Source organism: Balaenoptera acutorostrata, chromosome 15 (genome assembly GCF_949987535.1).
Source record: "Balaenoptera acutorostrata chromosome 15, mBalAcu1.1, whole genome shotgun sequence".
NCBI lineage: Eukaryota > Metazoa > Chordata > Mammalia > Artiodactyla > Balaenopteridae > Balaenoptera > Balaenoptera acutorostrata.
In genome coordinates this window covers 64757682-64780869 of record NC_080078.1, presented here as the reverse complement: position 1 = coordinate 64780869, position 23188 = coordinate 64757682, and the positions used below count along the sequence as shown (strand labels likewise).

Sequence of the window (23188 nt, the reverse complement as noted above, 5' to 3'; positions counted from 1 at the left end):
AGAGCCTGCGAGCCACAACTACTGAGCCCGTGTGTTGCAACTACTGAAGCCCACGCGCCTAGAGCCTGTGCTCTGTAACAAGAGAAGCCACTACAATGAGAAGTCCACACACTGCAATGAAGAGTAGCCCCCGCTCACCACAACTAGAGAAAGCCCACACGCAGCAACGAAGACCCAACGCAGCCAAAAAAAAAAGACAGATTTTGTACCTATCCTCAAGCACTTTATATACATTCTAGTAGTGAAGTGAGATTATTAAATCACAAGTAAGAAAAACAGACCAATAAATTAAACAAATTGTGGTAAGTGTTATGAAGTAAAGGGGAAAGAGGTGACTGTTGCAGTATCCAAGAAAGAGATGACTATCGCCTGGACCAGGCTAGTGGCAGTAGAGAAAAAAGTGGTTGGATTTGAGATTTATTTTGGACATTGAATCAATAAGACTTGATAATGAATTGGATGAAGAAAGTGAGGAAAAGGAAGGAACTGAGTTAACTCCTGAGTTTCTGACTTAAGCAACTGGGTAGAGAGCAGTGCCTTGTTAATTGAGATGAGGAAGATTTGCAGTGGGACATACCCAGAGTTCTGTTATAAACACAATAACTTTGAGATCTCTGTAAGACAAGCAAATGAAAAGAAACAGGCACTTGGACATGTAAGGCTAGAATTCTGAGGAGAAGTTTGGATTGGAAATAATGGATTTGAGAATCACTGACATAATGATGTTATTTGGAGACAGTATTTCCATTAGACTAGATTCCTAAATCTCCCCATTGACACATTATCTCATAAGTCATTTCTATATATGATTAAATAATTAAGAATTCATTTCTGTTGGTTTAGTTCTCAGAGGATAAACTATTCAAGACTTCTTTGGGTAAGGGGGCAGTGCTCACTATACCTCCTGTCTACCTCATCAACCCAAAGACAAATTTAATTTCAGAGTTACTAAATGCTTTTCATTAATATCTCAGTGACTTTCTCTTTTACTCATCAAAGCTAACTCGTAAAGTCCCCATGAAATGAATGAAAAGGATTGAATAGGTCTGGATTTCCCTGTGGATTAGAATTTCTTTCTTACTTATGTTTTCTGTAAGTTAAACATCACCTACAAGGATGTATGGGCTTGCTTAAGTAGACAGAGTAGTGGACTAAAATCATGAGATCTGGGTTCTAGTTCAAGTACTGTCACTATTTAAAGTCATAGCCTCTATAGGCCTGTTTTTGTGGGTCAAGTGAAGAGACTAAGGAATATTTTAAAGCCTATGAAAACAAAATTCAGTAGCTTACTACTAGGAAGCTGGAGATCTGGGGTGGTGCTGAGCATCAGGAATGGCCCAGAGTGAAGATTCCAGGAGGCTGTTCTGGATTTCTCACTACTTTTTGTGGACTCCATAATTTGGCTTCTGTATCTATAAAATAGGAGAATGTCAATGATTTCTCTCATCATTATGAGAAGAAAATTAATAAATGTGTATATGTTTTACAGATTCCTGGATGAAACAGGTTAGGAAAATACAAATAACTATTGTGTTGATGTTCTTATTAGCTTAATCTAAGTACAATCTATCTCTTGGAAAACCTGGAAACACTTAGCTGCCATTGCTTTGTGACTTTTGCCAGCTCCCCAGGGAATCTTGGCTTTCCCAAGAAAACAACTACCTTGAGGGTAACCTGAAATCTCTGAAGAAAGTCTCTTGCAAGCAACCAGTTCAGGGAGGTCATATCTGGTACCATGCTGTAAAAGAAAATAAATCTTTTCACAAAAGTGGTCAACACTATTTGCTAATCAGACCAGCATTTCCCAAACAGGGAGTGGCAGTACAGCGAGGCCTCATTAAGGCTTTGTCTTTATTAATGTGAACTAACTTTGTTAGTGTGAACTAAGTAATTTAAGGGTGATTTCCTATGAGCTCCTCTCTGCCTCTATCATTTCTCTTCTACCTTTGTTTTTTCCCACTTGTCTTCTCTTTGTCTCAGTCTTCATTCTCCTAGTTGGATGGCCTTTTCAAAAACGTAGGCCACATTGTTTCCTTCTCTCCTCTTCAAGGCCTCCCCATTCAAAGTGATTTGGGGACTGTCATGCCCCAAATATTTGTTACCTCTCAGAGACCAGGAGAATACAAATGGTATTCACCAGTGGCTTTTGACCAGGGGTGATTTGGTAATGGCTGGAGACATTTTTGGCTGTCACAATTAGGGAAAGGGTGCCACTGGCATCTAGTGGATAGAGGCCAGGGATACTGCTAAACATCCTACACTGCACAGAACAGCCACCAATAACAACGAATTATCTGGCCCCAAATGTCAAGAGTGCTGCTGTTGAGAAATCCTGGTATGCACAGATATCAGTAGCTGAAAATTACTGAGGAGGCAGTGTAGTCCCCTTAGGGATACAGATTCTCAAGGTTGTAAAGCAGCAGCCACTGGCATCAGATTGCCTGGGCTTGGATCACTCTCACTGAGCTATAAGCTCCTTGGAGGCAGGGACCTAATTTGACCTACCATATTTACATTAGGGACTAGTATCCAATGGAGAGTACAAACTATTTGTGGATTGTCTCACACAGTTGTTTTGAGGCCCAAAGCAGGGAATATGTACTAAGTGATATGAAGCACAGTGAGAGGGAGAAAAGCAGCTCCTGAACAGGGGGAGCTAGGCTGGTGTTATCAACTAGGATGTGCTGCCCTACTGAACATAAACAATTTCACAAAACACCAACATCAGACAAAGCCACTCTGTGACCATGATGGATAAGACAAAAACAAAACCACTCCATAAACATGTTTGAATACAAACAAACAAGAATACTGTCCCAACCACAAAAGAAAAACAAACAAACAAAAAGACCAAATATCCCCCTATCCTGGCTAACATGAGGGTTCTTCTCCCTTTTTAGATAAGAATTATTAAAATACCCCATCATAGAATTACCTTCACCTCCTAATAGCATTCAGTCCAGAGAGAAGGCCCGCTTCCTGGAGCCCTCCTCCAAATTACCTAACACAAGCCCAAACCCTGTAAATTCTTTCCAGCACCCTCTTTCTGAGATGTCTCCCTGTGCCGCATGCTGTGCCTCCCCTCCTTACAAGGAGACAATAAGCTCAGGTTTTTGTTTAATTTATGGCTGTGTTGTGTCTTCGTTGCTGCGCTAGTTGCCGCGAGTGGGGGGCTACTCTTCATTGCGGTGCGCGGGCTTCTCATTGCGGTGGCTTCTCTTGTTGCAGAGCACGGGCTCTAGGCGCCTGGGCTTCAGTAGTTGTGGCACGCAGGCTCAGTACTCGTGGCGCACGGGCTTAGTTGCTCTGCGGCATGTGGGATCTTCCCCGACTAGGGCTCGAACCCGTGTCCCCTGCACTGGCAGGCGGCTTCATAACCACTGGACCACCAGGGAAGTCCAAGCCCAGCTTTGTTCAACTAGACAGGTGATCTCGGTGGTATTTGGCTGGAGGGCATTGACAATAGTGAGAGCCCCCTAAAGGGTAACTGCTATTATCATGCCTCAAGGAGAATTGCACCCGCAGCGTTCAAGCAGAGACTTCGCAAACAAGGATTTCGAGGTTTCGTGACAGAATGCCTCTTGCCAGGCCGCTTCTCCTCAGGGGACGTCTCCTCTCCCGTCTACAGGGAGGAGCCGACTTCCCAAGTTGAAATCCAGCCTGTTGAGTTAAATTTATCGTGAAGTAAAACCCTGTAGTGAGGTATGCGCCTCTAGCTCCAACTTCGAGTTCCTGAAACACTAGAACACCCCAATGGGGCACGGCGGAGGGAGCAGCAGGGAAACAAACCCCGACGGGTTCATATTACTGAGTGCCTTACCCACCATCCTAACCCAGGAGAAACCGCCTCGAATTCACTCCGCAAGCGACGCAGAATAGCGCGGGTTCTCCACGCCTCCAAAAGCTGAGGTAAGGGCAGCCCCCGGCAAAATCGAACCTTCCGTGCCGGCTTCCTCAGACGTCGCGCACGCGCACGGGTCGCTGGGCGGCCGCCGCGCTAGCGCCCGCCTCTTCTAGGCGGACTACAAGTCCCGGCTTGCCTGTCGCCGCGGCGTCGCCTAGTAACTCGCGCCAGTTAGAGCGCGCTAGGTCGGCTTCGCCGCGCGCCTGCGCCTTGGCGGTCTCTGCGCAGGCGCATTTCTAACTCTTGGGAAGAGTGGGCGGGGTGTTGTTCCCTTTCGCTGATGCAAGATCCTAGTGCGGTGGTGGGAGAGGTGTCGGCAGGAGCAACGCTGAAGCCTGGGCCTGGGGCTGACCTGTCAGACTTTCCGTCCGTGCCGAGCCCACTCGAGCCGCAGCCATGTCCGGGGACGAGGTGAGGGCCTGAGGCTGGTGCTAGGTCTAGGGATGGAGGCAGTGAGGCAGACCCACCCCAGTGTGGGAGACTGGGCCTGCGGCCTAGCGGCCGGCCGCCGCCATGTGGGGCAGCCGGGCCTAGGCGACGGGGAGCGGCAGAGCCGGCGAGGGCCCCGGAGCCGCGGCTTGGCCGTGCCCCGCTCTCCTCAGGGTGGCGGCGCTGAGGCCGGCGTCCTCCCGTGGCCGGCGTTTCCGGAATGGAGAGCACGTTGAGTCGCTCTCCAGAAGAGGCTTGAATGCCCGGTTAATGCCCCAGCTGAACGAGATTGGGGCTGGCGGCCCCTGCATTCTTTTCGATTTGACGGTGCAGCTCCAACTCTCACTCTCTGGGCGCTGGTGGTGCCGAGAGGAGCGTTTCTTGGCTCCGGTGGAGCGCCTTAGTTTAAAACTTTGCAGGCTGGCTTGTCCTGGCCGGCACCCACCCTTGTTCTCATGTAGAGGGGGACAGGACTAGAGGAAAAGATCCTTCAGCCTGAAAAAGTGATCAACCTTTTCGGAAAGTTTTAGGGCGGGAGTCCCTGAGCCTTCCTTAGCAGAGCTCTCAGCGACGTCAGCGGGAAGTCTGAGCTGCAAAGCTGCCTGGGTCTTTTTCTGTCGTGCTTGTACCTCAGCAAATTTCCTCAGATCCCTTTTTGGCCAGATTTATCCTAGTTTATCTAAAACCAAACGACTTAAAATGAAATTTGGCTTTAAGCGTTATCCGTAGGTATAAACACTGCGGGGAGAGCTACCGCTTACCGGCCAGCTCTCCCCACCAGAAAAACCCCCTTGAATTTATAATTAATTTCTGTAAGCATTCGAGTGCTTGGCCAATAGGGCCTCGGAGAGAAGGAAGAGAAAAATTCGAGGCTTTTTCGAGCTTTGGCTTTTGAGGTAGGCCCTGGAAATGCTTTGAATTTCCTCAAGTAGTGGAAAGGCCTGATCCAGGGCAAGGGAGTAGAATATTATCCACTTTGGTTAGAGTTAATCCCTTGAAATATAGGTAGTAGCTAGTTCATGGAGGGATTTGAAGACCAAGTTAAGGAATTTGGATTTTATTTTGGAGGGGATTCTGAGCTCTCATTTGATTCTCATGACAACCCTTTAAGGTGGGTATTATTGTTATGCCCATTTTAGAAATGAGAAAACCGAGGCTTTTAGAGAGTTGTATAATGCCCATGATGAAACAGTAAGTGGCTGAGCCAGTAGTAGAATTCCAAATCTCCGTTTAGGTGACAAGGAGGGTCTCGCTCTCTTAGGAAGGAAAGTGAGTCTAAGGGAGGTACGTGGTTCTTGCTTGGAGGTCATGGTAGACATTGCTCTAGGCCACTATTTCAAAAGTTCTGAGAGTGGCAGTGTCTCATGCTTGTTTTGTTTCTACCCATTTTCTAAGCTTTTCATAACCTTTAACAAATAAAGTACCTCTATAGTGCAAAGTTCTCTGGGGTGCTCTTCTGTATTTGGTTTTCTATGGTAAAGTACTTGCAAGTGTTGCAAGAGATTTACTACTAGTTGGTACAGGAGGTAGAAATAGAGCAATTAACGGCGATTTGGAGGGCTGGAGGGTTCAGTTTTAGCAGTGGGATCAGATGTCGAAGGAAGTGGAATATTACTGAAGGGTGAAAAGGATTTCGTCAAGCAGAGGTGTCAGAACTAGCATTCCAGCAGAGGACTTTGGAAGCCCATAAAGTATTAAGCAGCTTTGCATTTCTCAGATCTACCAGTCCATTTTGTAAACAGGAAATTAGGGCTCAGGGAGGTTGAGTTGCCCAAGATCACACAGCAAGTTAGTATGACTAGAATCCTGCCTTTGGCTTCCACTCTGAAGGTATGTGCAGGTTCTGGTTCCTTTAATACTGCTGGATAGATCAGTTTTCTTAGACCAATCCTTAACTTCTGGCTACTTTACAGACTTGTAAGAATCGAGTGAAAATCTGTACATGGAAATGATTTATAAACTGTGAGGGATTCGCTTCAGTGGAAGTAGTCCTACCTGGTGGCCAGGATAGAGGGTTAAAGAATCCACTATTAAAAAGTAATTTATTTCTTTTTTCACATTTCCTTTTTTGCTCTTAATAGTTTTTCAATGTATAGTTGCCATAAACTGCACACACTTCCTTTTAAACCTGGCAAGTAAGCCCAAAACTCACATAACATAATTTCTTTTAAACTAGTGAAACCATGATCTCTAAAAAGCAGTATTCTAGAAATATGAGTGCTGTCTTGTGAGGAAAAATTCCCTAATCTGCAGGCATTAAAGTGCTGTCAATAGCTAAGATTATTGCTTATTACTAGGCCCCATTCACAAAGTATCGGAACGTCAGGTTTTCATACAACATAGTAAGGTGTTTTACAAAAGAAACTGATTAAAAATGGAATATGTGTTGTATGACGTATACACAACGCAGAAGAATACAAAGAGAAATAAAAATCTCCCAGAATCCTGTCACCCAGAGATGACGACACATTTGTTCAGAGCATTTGTTCTGCTCACCTTGCTTCTCTGGGTTCTTTTGTAACTCACTCCTGCCTTCTGGGTGGGGTGTGCTGTGGCCTTAAAGTTAACATCCTGAGTAAGGTATGATAGATGGGAGTAGGCTTCCAACTTGCTGAAGCACTTTAGGCTATTGTCAGGGTAACTTTTGCTGCTGTCCCTTTTCCTCACTTTCTTCAACCCAACCCAGTGTGGGAAGTTGAAAAGAGAAAACTTTTGAAGGCTTTGTTCTATCTAGAGTTAAAAAAAAGAAAGCTCAAAAGAGTCTGTGATTTTCCATAAGTGTACCGTGAGCAACTGTTTGTGTCTCACATCCCAGCTAGTTTCATAAACAAAACATTTGGACTGTGATAATTTGTTAAGTCAGATATGAAAGTCTTTAAAAAAAAAAACACACATTTTTTAAAAGAATTTATTTATTTATTATTTATTTATTTATTTTATTTTTGGCTGCATCAGGTCTTAGTTGCCGCACGCGGGATCTTCATTGGGGCATGTGGGATCTTTCATTGCGGCACGCGGGCTTCTCTCTTGTTGTGGTGTTGGGTTTTCTCTTCTGTAGCTGTGGTGCCCGGGTTCCAGAGCTCATGGGCTCTGTAATTTGCAGCATGCAGGCTCTCTAGTTGAGTTGTGCGAGCTCAGTAGTTGTCGCGCGGGCTTAGTTGCCCGATCCCCACATCCCCTGCATTGTAAGGTGGATTCTTTACCACTGGACCACCAAGGAAGTCCCAAAAACCACATTTTTAAAGTTAAGACTGATGTGACCTTGTGGTTTGGGGGAGGTCTGCTTTGGGCACTATTTTGGAATCCCTGTTTCCATATTTTTAAACTCTGGTTTTGCTGATTGGTGTGAATAAAATGAGGCAATGAGTATTATGTCTTAAGTATCCAGAGAGAGTAATTGAGAGAGGTGTTAATTACTTCAGTGTACAGTTCTTTCATGTTTATAACCCTTTACAACCATACTGTTTCCCTGTGGACCTATATGAATGTTTTTCAGAGCATAACAGGGCGGTTGTGAGGATGTCCTTTGATGATTTTAGGATCTCCCTTATCTTTAGTCTGTCTTGCTGAATAATAGTTAAAAGATAGTTAATATTCTAAGAAACTTGATACTTGAAAAAAATGCAGTAAGTGAATTGTAAGCCCTGCCAGACAACCAAATTTGTAGTGCCTGGAGTGTTGTCTGTCCTTTTGCCAGACTTCCATATTTCAGGAATAAGGATGAATTATAGCTTCTTCCGTGGAACAGATTACAACACTCCATGTAGGGTGACTCAAGACCCAGTAGGTCAGCAGTGGGGAACTCCTTCCTCCTGGCTCTTCTATCCTCTTCTCTAAGTTTGCCAGATTATGTTCCTCAGACTGACTGCTTTTCAGAATTATTCATTTATACAGTTAGAGCCTTCTTAAGGTTGGAGGGGATAACTTTGAAATGAGGCTGTATCAATTTCCAGAATGTCTTGCAAATCCTTCTCTGTTGGGTGAGGACGATACTTACACTACCCTACCTTATTACAGACCATAGTTTGGTTTCAGTGTAGCTCAGTTTCCTTAATGTACTTGGGACATAAAGGAATTTAAGTTAATCGGAATCAGTTTTGGGAATTTTTTTGAGTTTTGCGATATGTCTTGGAAATTAGATCACCCTGAGTTGATGAAATTTCAGTGATAGGAATCAAGAGATACCATGTTTTGTCAACTGTAAAGCATTATATAAATTGTATAATAATTGCTAACATTTATTGAGTACTTTTGTGCCAGGCACTGCGCCAAGTGTTTTATATTTATTTACTTATTTAGTCCTCCTAATAACCTCGTGAGATTTGGTTTTGTTTCTGCTACTGATCTCCATTTTACAACTGAGGCAGGGAGAGGGCAAGAACTTACCTGGGGTAACAAAAGTAAGAACCAGAGTCAGGATTTGAATTCAATCAGTTAGGTTCTAGACTTGTGCTTTTAAAAACTTTATCTGTATTTTTTAATGTTCCAGAAACAAAAAGCAGAGTAAAAGGTTGTATAGAAGTTTCTTTTACTCAGAGATTTGCTACATGAAGGGTTGCTGATGGATTTCCTTAAAGGCTTGTCTGAGTTTCAGGATAAAAAAATTTTTTAAGTTTTTTTTTTTTTATCAGTTCAAGTCTCCTGGTATAGCAACCCCAGGTTACCAACCTTAAATAAAACATGTATGACTTGTCTAGGCATTGGTTTTCTCATTCATAAAGTGAGGGGTGAAGCATGGGTTATTGCTAAGATGCCTTTCCTAAATTCTGTTATCTTGTGATAATTTTAAATTAAAAGACATGTACATATGTTTTGGGGCAGCACCCCCTCAACTTTTAATAGTATAGGAAGGTTGCGTGTGTGTGTGTATATATATATATATATATATATATATATATATTTTTTTTTTTTTTTTTTTTTTTTGTAAAATCCTTTTAGATACTTTAATGCGTCAGATACTCTTTCTTTTAAGAGTATACCTTTTGAGAATACAGCATACTTGGAATGTGAGTATCATTAAAAATAATCACGTGGTCCCCTTTTCTTTTTTATTATCTTTTAAACAGATGATTTTTGATCCTACTATGAGCAAGAAGAAAAAGAAGAAGAAGAAGCCTTTTATGTTAGATGAGGAAGGGGATGCCCAGACAGAAGAAACCCAGCCCTCAGAAACAAAAGAAGTGGAGCCAGAGCCAACTGAGGACAAAGATGTAGAAGCCGATGAAGAGGACAGTAGGAAAAAAGGTAAGTGGTAGACATGAGAGAGTCACTGTTGTCCTGGGACACCTGGTTCTCTTCCATCAGTGTGTTTTGGATTTTGTGTACACAGTGGCCTCTCAACCTGAGAGGCTATCTATTACAGTGAAGCTGAGGCCATCAACGGTCTGTGTGCATGGGACCTTGCCAGATTTCCGATAGACTTGTTTCAGGGAAAATTCCACTGAATCCACAAGACAGAGATGACAAAACTTTGTCACTCCAGGGCTGGTTTTTCTAGTCTAGCCTTTCGGGATATCTCTTTTCCAGTTTTAATGGTGGTAGTATTTGAGTGTAGGCAGAAAGAAATGGGACGAAGATAAACAGTTTTGTGTCTTAACAAGTTTGAAAACATACAGAAGAGATTAAAATTTCAGCCTGCAATGTTTGGGTTTAGACAGCAGCATGAGTTACTCACTCTGTGCTCTAACACAGACAGCATTTGACAATTAGAAATAAATGATTAAGTAAACATATTTATGCCTATTGAATAGAAGACACTGTACTAGGGATAGAGAAAATTAACATTCATTGAGCATCTACCATGTGCTAAGCATCTTATACATGTTTAAAACAAACTTGGAAAGTAAATCATTCTTTTATTAAGACTAAATTCATAAATAGTTCCTTGAAAACCTTTGTAGTAGGGGCATTTTAAAATATTTCTAGTGTACTATTATAGGGCAGAACAAATGGAAAACTTACTGAACCAAACCCATTATTACTCACTAATGGTGGATAAAATTTCATTTTATTCATATTATAGCCTCATTTTAATGAATGTGAAATACTTTATAAGGCCCTTTGTTGATTGATTGATTGAATAACTCGTTGAGCTAGGCACTGGGATTTAGGTGAGAAAGGCATAGCCCCTTAGTATCTCATTGGGAGATAGACAAGCAGCTGGTAAACACCTCTGTTGGAGTGATAGAAGGTACTATCAAAGCACCTAGGGGACACCTAACCCAGTTGGGGAACAGGAGGGTTAGGCTTAGAGAAGACTTCTTGGTGGAAGTAACTTCTAACAAAGATCCTGTGAGATGAAGGTAAGAGCTGTGTGGGAGGGCCCATAGGAAGGCTTGAAGGTGAGAGACGCACACCTCACTAAGAAGTGGAGGTAGTTCAGTTGAGCTGGAACTAGGAATTAAGGTGTGGGAGATGAGAGAGTAGGCAGAAGTAGAGAGATAAAGCTGGAGAGCCTTGGAAATTATGTTAGAACCCTGACTTTGTCTTGGGAACAATGAGGCATCATATGGTCAGATTACTAAATAAATATTCCCAACATGGTCCCCTAACCAGATTTTTCCTACAAAGTTTTGAGTTGACCTGCCATTGTGTTTTCAGAACCCTAACCTTTGTGGCTGTGGAGGAATTACTGTGCTAATTAATACCAATCTCGCTATTCTGGTGACTTGATCGATTAATAGCTGAAACATTGGTTTAACTCATAATTTAATGCTTTGCCTTCTGCTATTTGTTAATAATTTATAATCTCAATTATCTTTTTAGATGCTTCTGATGATCTAGATGACTTGAACTTCTTTAATCAGAAGAAAAAGAAGAAAAAAACAAAAAAGATATTTGATATTGATGAAGCTGAAGAAGGTGTAAAGGTAGTATTGCTTTCTTATTGAAGGTAAAATTTGACCTCTTGAAAGGTTGCTAGTGGCTGATGTTTCTCCCTGTTTGTCTCATCTCTTACTAGTTTTGCTTTTGTTATTAAGTATTTAGTCACCACTGTTAAGGTCAGTTTCTTGGGATTTTTGTCTGACTAGGTATCTTAGAGGGATGATGGTTCAAAGGAATGTAAATTTAGGTTTTACACATTGTATTGTGTGCCGTTAAGATGATTACAAAATGCCACTTGTCATTAATCATACTGAGATTGGCTGAGGAGAGAGATTTCTGTGAGAAATCCTATAGAGCAAATATAGTTTCTTCTGTTAAACTTTTGGTAGCATGTTGAGGATACACAAATTTATGTGTATTCTTCTGAGCAGCAAAGAATGAACCTCAGCCTGTGGTGGTTGGTGGCTGATGATTTTATAGCCTGTAGGAGAACCAGAGCACTCAGGTTGGTTTTATGGAGTTCTCTGATCTTGTAGGGACTTGAAGCCCTGTAATTGTCTTATTACTGGATTGATTTCTAATACAAATATCTCAGAATTATGAGAGAGAAAGAGTGAGAATACACATACACATGGACTAAGTTGTCCCCTTTTGTGCCCTTTACCCAAATTTTTCTTTGGTAAATTATTTATTTGCTCAAATTCAAGTAAATAAGGTGTATCCCACACACAGCAGTGATTCATTGAGTTTTGGAAACAATGTCACAATTTTAATGACTTGGTTAATTCAGCAAATATGTGTTAATGATGATAGTGAGTCAGGCATTGTGTGCTAATTGTTAGGGTACTGAAACAAATAAGATACTTTTCCTGTTTTTGGAGGTTCAGGGATAATTTAGAGTTCTTTAGAACAAGATTATTTTACCTGGATTTATCCTACTCTCTCCCTGTTTGGGGATTCTCTTCTCTTCCTACTGTTATAAAGAAATTGATAAAGAGAAATGCTCAAATTATGTTGAATGAATGAGGTATAAATATCCTGGCTAACAAGGTGACACATCAGAGATGTACCACAGAAAGTCTTGGTTAACAAATTTCTCTAGTAGCTTTTGTCCTGAAGAGTCACTTGTAAGCTCTAATTTAGTGCTTGGATACTTTTTTCTCTGCTACTGAAGTCATAACATAAGAGGTTACAAGTACCCTTATCAGGCAAGACATGGGCATTAACTTGAGGCTGAAGTGTTTTTAAGATCTTGGGTTACTCTCCCCCTGAATTTTCAGAGCACCACAGGGCTTTTGAAAAATCTTCAAAAACACTATGTGCTATTCTCTACCTTTCACTAGGTCTTAGCCTCAGGTTGGAAATAGATCTTACTGGGATAAAATAAATAATAATATAGGACTAGAAGCTGGCTGATGTGTGCTAATTTATATTTAGCATGTCTGAGTTTCTCATTTACTGACTGTCATCTTATTAGAGAGTAGGTTAATATCAGGTTTCTTGTCTGGTGTTATCCAGCTAATACACATGGGCTGATTGGTCTTTGATGGCCAAAAGTGGCACTGAGACTACACAGCTGGATTTGGCATCTCAAGGCTGAGAGCTTCATTTACTCCCGGCTATTCCAACTTTTCTGCTGATTAGATTTCTAAAATGACTATAGCCATTTACAGAGTAGTTCAGGATGTAGGTGCACAAAAATAGATATTGATGAGTAATGTGGACAGCACACTTCAGGGTAGAGAGTTGGATACACTGGTGAAAGGAGGTGAGATTAGAAGGCTGGAGACTGAAACTGGCCCTTTCTGCTCTTCTGGGGTTTTTTATGTCTCATTTCAAGGTTATGCCCTATTTACATCCATGACTATAGCAGCTAATCTTGGGATCAAGCTTTACCTTGTCTCTATGCATTCATCATAGGACCCTAATTCTCCGTGGGTTCTGCGTTCTCCCTCTTTTGTGGTTTCATCTATTGAAGTGATGCCCAAAGACCTCCTCACAGTCTGGTGCCAGGCTGGCTGTGGTATAAAAAAAAATATTTGGTCTTTGTCCCCGGTTCCTGGCACATAGCTCCTAAGACTCTTGGAATCTCTAGATATGAGTTCGGTCACCAAGAGCCAGTGATTTCATCATTCATGCCTGCATAATGAAGCCTCCACAAAAAAGCTTTCATGAGTTAGGTCCATAAAAAACCCTTAAACAGTGGGTTTTGGAGAGCTTCAGGATTGGTGACCACACTGGGGTGTTGGGAGAGTGGTATACTTGAAAAGGGCATGGAAGCACTGCACTCCTGCCTCCCTTTCCTTGCTCTATGCATGTCTTCCATTTGGCTATTTCTGAGCGTATCCTTTATAATATTGTATATATATATAAAATATAATAAAGTAATAGTTAAGTAAAGTGTTTTCCTGAATTCTTTGAGTCCTTCTAGCAAATTATTGAACCAGGGGTGTGTGGGAACCTCTGAATTTGAAGTAGGACATATGTATTGGAAACCTGGGGACTCCATACTTGTACCTGGCCTCTGAAATGAAGACAGTCTTATGCGACTGAGCCCTTAAACCTATGGAGTTTGTCACTAACTCTGGGTAGTGTTAGAACTGCATTGAATTGTAGGTCACCTAGTTAGTGTCAGAGAGTTGGAGAATTGAGGTGGAAAAACATCACGTATTTGGTGTCAGAAGGAAAAAAAAACCCTCCTACGAACTGCATCAGAATACTTAGAAACTTATTTAAAACATTCCTGAACCCCATTCCTGCTGAAGATTGTCACTGAGAAGATTTAAGAATCTTTGTTTCTTTGATTCTGACAGTGGCCTGGTTTAAAAACATGGACAATAATTATTGTAAGATCCCAAGGCTGATGGATAAAAGAAAGGAAAAGGTCCCACAAAAGTGTCTTAAAATTTTTCCAGTTTAAATGACAGACTCTGAACCAGTTTGGTTCACCTGTGAGAGAGAGTTCTGATCTGTAACTTCAGTTTTGAATATTTAATATATTTTTTTCCTCCAAAACCATATCAGCCCATGTCATTTAAAAATAATGATAATAATCCTGGTAGCAAAATGTTGAGACTCTTATCTCACTTTCTTAGGACCTTAAGATTGAAAGTGATGTTCAAGAACCAGCTGAACCAGAGGATGACCTTGACATTATGCTTGGCAATAAAAAGAAGAAAAAGAAGAATGTCAAGTTCCCAGATGAGGATGAAATACTAGAGAAAGATGAAGGTAATATTGGGAGCTTAGCTCATTTCTAGGCTACACAAGCCTTTGGCCTAGTCTCTTTCATGGGTGGCCTTATTTATTTTTTCTTGCCCCTTATTTCCACTGCCTAATAATGGAAGCTAAAAGGAAACAGAATCTAACTTCATAATGACAGTTTAAAAGATTTCATGGGGGAAGAACTTGACAATTGTGATTACATTAAAACATACTGATTTAGACTATTGGGACAATTACTGTAACTGAATTTTAAATAATGTTTAAAAAATCTTTTACTATTTTGTTAAAAGTGCTGTTTATTGGCTTCTAAGTGCTATAGCTGCTTTAGAGAACTTTAGTATAGTCAGCAGATGGGTTTTTATGGATGTATATGTTTCTTAAGTGCTTCAAAACAATTGGACATTTTTTTCCTCTAATTATCCCAGTGCATTATTTTATGTTTGTTAAATCAAGAAACAGTTCAATGGGTCTGTATTACCACAAATTCCTAGAGAGGTCTCTATTAAGGGTGGTTTATGAAAATCGTAACATCCCCTTAAGGAATATGGGGTTATTTGTGAGCCTTGATGCCTTTATGCTTGAGGCTGTTGTGAATGCAGTTGTGGGAAGGAAGACAAATGTCTTTGAAGCTTTCATTTCTCTAGATCTGCTTCTCCCTTCTCCCCTTTTTGTTATTGTATCAGGCTCTACCCCTCATTCTTACAGTCTTTGTTATCTGTAGCTTTAGAAGATGAAGACAGCAAAAAAGATGATGGTATCTCATTCAGTAACCAGACAGGCCCTGCTTGGGCAGGTTCAGAAAGAGACTACACATATGAGGAGGTAAGACAAATTCTGTTATGAAAGGGGGCTAAACTGTTCAGTAGAACTCAAAACAAAAGCAGGATAAATGTTCCCTGAATTGAAAGGGCCATTGAAGTACAGGTTGATAATGAAACAGACCCAGAGAGGTCACACAGCCAACGCACAGCACTGCCTGATGCCGACGTTTGGGGCAGGCTGTCCACAATGTGGCAGTCATTATAGTACTCACTGTTCCATCTGAATCCATGAACTTCTGAGGTCACTGGAGCCCCACTGAAGGGGGACAGTAGGGAGAGGGAGTGGCTAATAGGGGGCCATAGTAGTCTGGAGTTTGCTTGTTCAGGGTAGTCTGAATTTTACTTCTCCAGGTACCATATACTTTCCCACAGAAACAGTAGAATTAGGGGCTTGTTCATTCCTTTAACTTTGAACAAGGAACTATTAAGCATCCATGATGGACCAGTTCCTGGTTGAGAATTGAGTCTTGCTTTCAGGGAGCTCCCAGAACATGTGATGTGTGTGTACATTTAGTAAAAAGTAAAGTTTGTTCTGTTTAAAGGAAAAGCACAATGACTCAAGTGGGAACGTTATACTCCTGCTATTAATAAGACTGTACATGAATACCACTTTATCTCTATAGCTACTGAATCGAGTGTTCAACATCATGAGGGAAAAGAATCCAGATATGGTTGCTGGAGAGAAAAGGAAATTTGTCATGAAACCTCCACAGGTCGTCCGAGTAGGAACCAAGAAAACTTCTTTTGTCAACTTTACAGATATCTGTAAATTGTAAGTTGGTTGATGCAGAGTCTCCATCCCAAATGCTAGATTCTCAGTGGAGTGTATGTTAAATACGCTTATTGTGGACTTTATTAAAAGTAGAAAGAATGCACAGGTGTCAGGGTTGGGTCGAGGGAGGTCACAGTTAAAGTCCGTCAGTTCTTTCGATTATGAATCGAAAGCTGCTTTAGGTTTGTTTTATTGGGCATCCAGAAGTGAGAGAAGCCCACTCATGCTGACTCATGAGAGGATCCTAACCAGATGGAGTGAGGAGTAAGAAGGCTGACTGTAGTCCTTAGACAGGGGCCTGGAGAGCCCAGGGAGGTGGAGAAGCTCATCAGCCTGGGGTGGGCCTGCCAAGCAAGTACAAGCAGTGAGCTTTGGGAAAGCAGCTGAATTTAATGTGCTTCTTCCTTGGATGGTTATTGCCAAGACACAGTTGATGAGATTTCGACTTTCTTAATTACCATCTCATTCCATGCCTGTCTCACCCCCAGGTCACTGTCTGGGGCTGGCTCTTCTCAAAGCTCCTCAGCTACACCTTTTCTGGCAGGTTCCTTAGGGCAACTGACCTTATCTCCTGTTTGTTCTTTTTAGTTTCATAAGTGATACATGCTTGTTTCAGATAAAAGGGAAAAGAACAGTAAACAAAGAAAATATAATCACTAAAAATTCCCTGCCCACTTGTTTTCATTGCTTAGGCATGACTTAAAAGGTTTTAGACTTTTTTGCTGATGGCGATAGTAGTATTTGCTTATTATAGAAAAATTAGGAAATATAGACCTACTAAAGAAAAAAAAGTCATCTGTTAAGTCCACCATTAAGAGATAGGTAATCATAGTTTAATATTTTTATGTTTTGCTACTTTTATGCATCTATATATATTTAAATAAATTGGTATTATACTGGTTTTTAACATATTTTTCTCTTAATATATTGTGAATTTTTTACCCATATCATTAAATAGTCTTAAATGTTTTTAGGAGTTATACAACATATTCTTTTTTTATATATATAGATAAATTTTTTTCTCCCATTGTATTTTCACTTTCTTGCCATCCTTTGAAGCACAAGGCTTTAAATATTTTATTTATTTATTTATTTATTTATTTATTTATTTATGGCGGCATTGGGTCTTCGTTGCTGCGCGTGGGCTTTTCTCTAGTTGCGGCGAGTGGGGGCTACTCTTCATTGTGGTGTGCGGCCGTCTCACTGAGGTGGCTTCTCTTGTAGCAGAGCACGGGCTCTAGGTGCGTGGGCTTCAGTAGTTGTGGCTCCGCGGGCTCTAGAGCGCAGGCTCAGTAGTTGTGGCGCATGGGCTTAGTTGCTCCGTGGCATGTGGGATCTTCCCGGACCAGGGATAGAACCTGTGTCCCCTGCATTGGCAGGAGGATTCTTAACCACTGTGCCACCAGGGAAGTCCCTATACAACATATTCTGACAGTTCCTTACTTGCACATTGTTGCTCCCAATTTTTCATTATCAGAGGCAGAGCTTTAGGAAACATCCTTATACATTATCTCGGCAGAACTCAGAATAGAGCCTTAGGGCAAAAATTCCCAAAGTGGAATTGCCTAGTCACAAGGAGTGGACATTTTTATGGCAGACATTGGCAAGTTGCTTTCCAACAAGTTTATACTAGTTTATACTCCCAGTAGCAACGTAAGTGTCTACCTGTTTTATTATATTTTCACCAACCCTTACTCATTACATTTTTGGGAAAAAATAACTTTTTAAAGTTGTAACTTTTTAAAAATAACTTTTTAAAATTGTAATAGTAATACCTACTTATTGGAACAAGCCCAAACAGTGCCAAATGAATAGAATTAAAAAGTGAAAATACTGAGTGGCCTTGCTCTGTATTTGCTTTTTTCATTTTATGTGGATACATCTTTTTGTTTTTTCTGTATTTAGAGACCTGTATTATTTTAAAAGCAAGATAGAATGGATGTACCATAATTTATTTAACCACTTCCCAGTTGGTGAATATTTTACCTGTTTTAAATTTTCTGCTATTGTGCTGCTGTGAAATACTTCCCTTTTTTTAAATAAAAAATTGCAAACAGGAAATATATAGGAATTAGCATAACAAATACCCGAGTATTCATTGCCTCAATTTGGTGTATTTTGACCTTTTGACACATTTGCTTCAGATCTTTTTGCTTCTTTACAAAGAGAGCTTTACAGTTACAGTTTAAGGCCATCTTTATATCTCTTTCTGATCCCTTTTACCTTCCTTCCTAGAAAAAGATTTTATCCTCTAAAGTTGGTATTTACCTTTCCTGTCCCTGTTTATAGACATTTACCAATGTGTATATGTTTGTAAATAAAATGTAATATTGTTTTATGGGCTTTGAAATGCAAACAAATGGTATCATTTATCTTCATTTCAGAATTTGATGAACTGTGCTAAAATTCACCTAATAGCTGAGTAATAACAAATTAAAACAGTGAACAGGGTGAGGTTTTTAGAAGTTTGGTTAGATTTCCATGAAAGATAAGGTTTATATTATTCCACTTTCTTTTTAGATTACATCGTCAGCCCAAACATCTCCTTGCATTTTTATTGGCTGAATTGGGTACAAGGTAAGAAACTATATTCACATTTATGTATAGTTACTTACAGTATTAATGGACGTTTCATAAGAACTTCTCTTAACTTGAAAAGATATGTAACACGCTTAGAAAAAAAAAAACCATTCACTTCATTGTCAGAAGAACTTTTAGGACAGTGAAGGAGGAAAACTTGTTCATTTCTATGGGAGGTTGGTTACTTGGGAATAGGAAACAAAGTTCACATTGGCTCCTCTGTGAACAGGCCTGTTGGTATACCAGAGTGAGCACCATGGCTCTGCCATGTTTAGAGAGTTTCCTGTCATTAATTGGAATTCTTGGGTCTTTTTATGGAGCAAATACCAGATTTCAGAGAAAGCCATTTTCTTAGGACAGAATTTATTTTCTAAATTGTAAATAGGCTGTTGATGAAGTACAGCTTATAAATTGATGAGTGGCATGGGAGAAACATTGAAACAGGTATCCATAATTAAATAGTTACTTCCCTGTCTTTAGGGCTCTCCTGTTGAAGACACCACGCCAGTCCATCACCATTCGGGAGGGCCAGTGTCCCATGGAGCCCATCCCAGTTAGTTTGGCCATAAGTGCTAGGAAGCTGAATGTCCCTTTAAAAATAAGTAATGCAGAATTAGGGCATAATAAATATGACTAAGACATTGAGTGCCCATTGTATGCCAAGCACTTTTTTGGGTACCATCTCAATCTTTAAACAGTTATGTGAACTGTTAGTAGAAACTAGTATTACCCTTGTCTTACACATTTGGAAACAGGTTTGGTGAAGTGAAGTTGTATGGTTGGTAACATAGCTAGTTAATTGCAGTCAAGATGTAAACTCAGGTCTGCCTTTCTCAGGAGCTCGAACTCTTAAAAGCCTTAATCCTGTGCCTTGCTGGCGGTAGAGAGATAACTGAGGTGTCCTGTTCTCTTCCTACTCTTGAAACTCAGTTTGTTGGAATTGGCTGTATTTACTTTGGGGTTAAGGAGTAATTTACTTGACCAGTGGTAGATATGTGGACTGTGTTGTGGAAGAATTGTGTTTTAAATGTGAATCTGTTACAAGCATTGTTTTTAACTTGCATAAACTGATGGAGTAAAAGGTAGTGTTTTTCCTACTTCTCAGAATAATTTAGTTTTTGTAGAGGTGAGGTAAATTATAACAAGTTGTGACCAGTGAACTTATGGTCAGTGGACTAAATATTATAGGGTTGTTGAGAAAATTCAATTTCTTTTGACAGTGAATGAAAAAAATTTCTTGCATCAAGCATTGAAGTCACTGTAGCCTAGAGATTAGGGGTTGCAGTTCATGGAGGATGATAATAAACTGTTATAGTTAAAGGAGAATCACAGGAGAGGTTCCTGCAAAAGTCAGCTTTATAATAAGATACGGAGCAAATATAAATTTAATGCTGCTTGGCTGAATTTTGTTGTTTCACTTTCTGATTCGTAATTTTTAACAAATGACGTCTAGCCGAGAGCTTTGCTTTCTCAAAAGTACTTGTCAGCAACTTCTTTTCAAAAAGTTTCTTTTTTAAGCACCATTGACAATATGAGGCCTGTGATTTCAACTGTACTTTTGGGGGAGGGTTGTAACAGCTTTACAGATAAAATTCACACATGTAAATATGTACAATCCAATGGTTTCTAATTTGTTCACATAGTTAACCATCACCACAATTTTAGAACATTTTCATCAGCTGTATGTGACTGAATCAAAAGATTTGGCCTTAGAATTTTTAAAGATATCTGTAGTTCCTTTCATATTTTTTGTATTTATAGCCTACCTCACTGCTTTGCATGTGTTTATAGCCTACCTCACTGCTTTGCATGTGGTATGCATTCAGTAAAAGTGTGATTGTCCTTTTGTTGGGTGAATGGGTCATCACACAGACAGTTAAGGAATAAATTTTTTAGACTTAAAATCAGTTACAAATCAGATTTGTTGCTGTAGACTTGATTAATTGAAAATTGAATTTAATGTTAGGAAATACGGTCATCAGGTACCAACTACTTAATAAAAAATACATTTTGAGAAACCAGGTAGTACTGCTCCTAGAACTTATCCTGTGCCATTGAATATATTTTAAGTTCATTAAATGTAAAGTCCCTGGAATTTGATTCCTTATAGGAAAAAAATAATAATAATGGAGATATTTTTGTTTTCTTTCATAGTGGTTCTATAGATGGTAATAACCAACTTGTAATTAAAGGAAGATTCCAACAGAAACAGATAGAAAATGTTTTGAGAAGATATATCAGTAAGTTTATAATTTTTAACATGTCGCTCTGAAATGTTCTTATTGGGCTGAAGTATTTTGGGGGACAGCCATTGGTTTTTAATGAAGCTGGAAAGGCTGGCCTTAGAAGATGAGGGAAAATGATAGTGGTGGGGAGCTGGGGTGGGAGATGGCTCTTGGTGGCCAACTGGGGTCATGGGGAGGGATTTGGATTTCCTAAGACGACCCAGCTGATCAAGGCTGCTGGTTGGTTCCAGGCTGAAGGCCAAGTCAGAGAAATCTGTCTGCATTCAGACCTGGCCTGACCCAGTTTTGTTACCTTCCTAATCACTTAAAATTGGCAGATCTGTTCCCACCTAGGAAAGCTAGTAAGTTCTCTAACTGGCTCTCCTGTAAACACAGCCAGGAGTAGGCATTTGGCAAGTGTCACTGCTTCTTTGGACATTTGGGGTCTTTTTTCAACCCATTGTTAAGTATGTGAAGCATCACATCAGATAGCTTGTGTTTTCTTACCCCTAGAATACCTAAGTGTAGCTAAGCTAAGCTTTCCTGGTTTGGGTGCCAGCGTGGGCTTGCAGTCAGTAGAAGTGTTTCAGAAGAAAGAAGCCTCTGGCTCACTGTGGCTACCAGGTAATTCCTTATGTTGCTTTTCCTGCAGAGGAATATGTCACCTGTCACACGTGCCGATCACCGGACACAATCCTGCAAAAGGACACCCGACTCTATTTCTTACAGTGTGAAACTTGTCATTCTCGATGCTCTGTTGCCAGCATCAAAACTGGCTTCCAGGCTGTCACAGGCAAGCGAGCACAGCTCCGTGCCAAAGCTAACTAATTTGCTAATCACCACTGATTTTGCAAAGTGTGTTGTGGAGATTTGGCTGGACAGGTTTACCATCAGAGTGGATATACCACTGTATTAAAAACAAGATAGAAAAGCTGCCAAGTTCTTTGGCGTGTGGCCGGTTGGTCCGAAATTCTTGCAAGATGCCGTTGCTCAAGCTGTTGACATACTCATTGCCTACTTTAACAACTGTCAGAGAAATATGATGGGGTAAGGCGGTGCTTTTTTAAAATCGTTCATAGACTTCTGTAAAATGCAAGATAAATTAAAGTTATTATAACAGTGATTCTTTCAATTTGGTTTGTCCTTCAGTTTTCTTTCCTATAAAAAAAAATTATGCCTAATGAATTCAGCAGAACAGTTTGTGCCTAGGCTCTGGCGAGGTCTCTGTATGCTAGTCCTGAGAAACTTCAGCTGGGTAGCCATTTTCCTTCTCAGCTTCCCGGTATACCGGAAGTAGACACAGCTTCACGTGAGAGGGTGGTTGAAGGATGAGGTCTGGGAGGACAGCTTGTTTTCAGTGTCCAGAGAACGATTATATAGACTTGAATTCTTTTCATTATGTGAGGATTGTTGCCACTACCTCACTGCTAAGTCCTCCAGCTGTTACTACATAAGGGAATACAAGGTGCTAAGTACCTTTCTTAGCATTTTCTTCCTTATTGGCCACTAAGAGAAGTTTAGAGATAACAGCCTTTGGGTGTGTCTTGTAACTGGCACTCCAAGAAAAACCCCTGTTGGGCTTCTATTGGTGAGGAAGTGGTGTGGCATGTGTAGTAGAGAGAACTCTTTAGAGTCCAAACCATGATGCTAGAGGAAGCTTTTCTTTTTCCTCCCAAACTTGTGTTCTGGATTTGAAACGGACCCACCACAAATGCTTTTTCTATTTTCTGTATTAAAGTAGCTTTTGAATGTGATCATGAGAAACCAAGAGGCGATATTACTTGTGTGGTGCTTCTGGGGCTTCCTTCTGGTCTGCCTTCTGTGGTTTTGGCCGAAAAGGTATTTCTCCACTGAGCACAGGGGAAAAGATCATCTTACATGTCTGCTGTGATCTGCCTTGCACGCACTTGCCAAGGATAAGGGCATAATGCTGCTCCTCACTTTCTTGTTGCCAGACTATTCCAGGAGCAGTCACTCAGCCTTGAATGTCTTGACTGTGTTGTTTTTAATCACTGTGACCCTTAATTTTAAAGTATAGGCCAAGTGTTGTAAAGCATCTTGGCCAAGAAGCAGTGGAGGGGGCAGAGCATTCCCTCAACCCAGTAGGACCTGAGGGGACTCCACACTGGCTGAGCTGCCAGCACTGCCCTAATGAACTCAACTGCTGTTTATAATTTCATCTTCCTTCTTTTGTACCTATATCCACACAATTCCCAATGTCAGATGTTACTGCGTGAATAAAGCAAGGATCAGTGCCTCTTGTGGAATTAGCGCTTTTGTGCGTATATATGTGTGTTTTGTTCATTTCTTTAGTGGGGAGACATGGGACTTTACAGTTTGGTGACAGGCTGGCAATTTCAACTCCAGTTCTTAACTCCATTCTCAAAACAGATTCTCTGGACTGATC

At 40.7% G+C, this 23188-nt stretch overlaps 1 protein-coding gene across 1 annotated transcript; it reads left to right on the top strand.

Moving 5' to 3' along the window:
• Nucleotides 1-4157: 4157 nt before the first annotated feature.
• EIF2S2 (eukaryotic translation initiation factor 2 subunit beta) lies at nucleotides 4158-21904 on the top strand. Its single transcript, XM_057529640.1, has 9 exons — nucleotides 4158-4315; nucleotides 9400-9577; nucleotides 11099-11202; nucleotides 14254-14389; nucleotides 15105-15205; nucleotides 15828-15976; nucleotides 18497-18553; nucleotides 20711-20796; nucleotides 21434-21904. The coding sequence occupies exons 1-9, from the start codon at nucleotides 4301-4303 to the stop codon at nucleotides 21607-21609; spliced, it is 1002 nt and encodes a 333-aa protein (XP_057385623.1). The 5' UTR covers nucleotides 4158-4300; the 3' UTR covers nucleotides 21610-21904.
• The last annotated feature ends 1284 nt before the right edge of the window (nucleotides 21905-23188 follow it).

Bases quoted from the DNA above. Each gene is read 5' to 3' on its own strand.
- EIF2S2 (XM_057529640.1), top strand. The intron at 11,203-14,253 runs GTAGTATTGCTT...TCACTTTCTTAG, and splicing joins AAGCTGAAGAAGGTGTAAAG to GACCTTAAGATTGAAAGTGA. The intron at 14,390-15,104 runs GTAATATTGGGA...TGTTATCTGTAG, and splicing joins AATACTAGAGAAAGATGAAG to CTTTAGAAGATGAAGACAGC.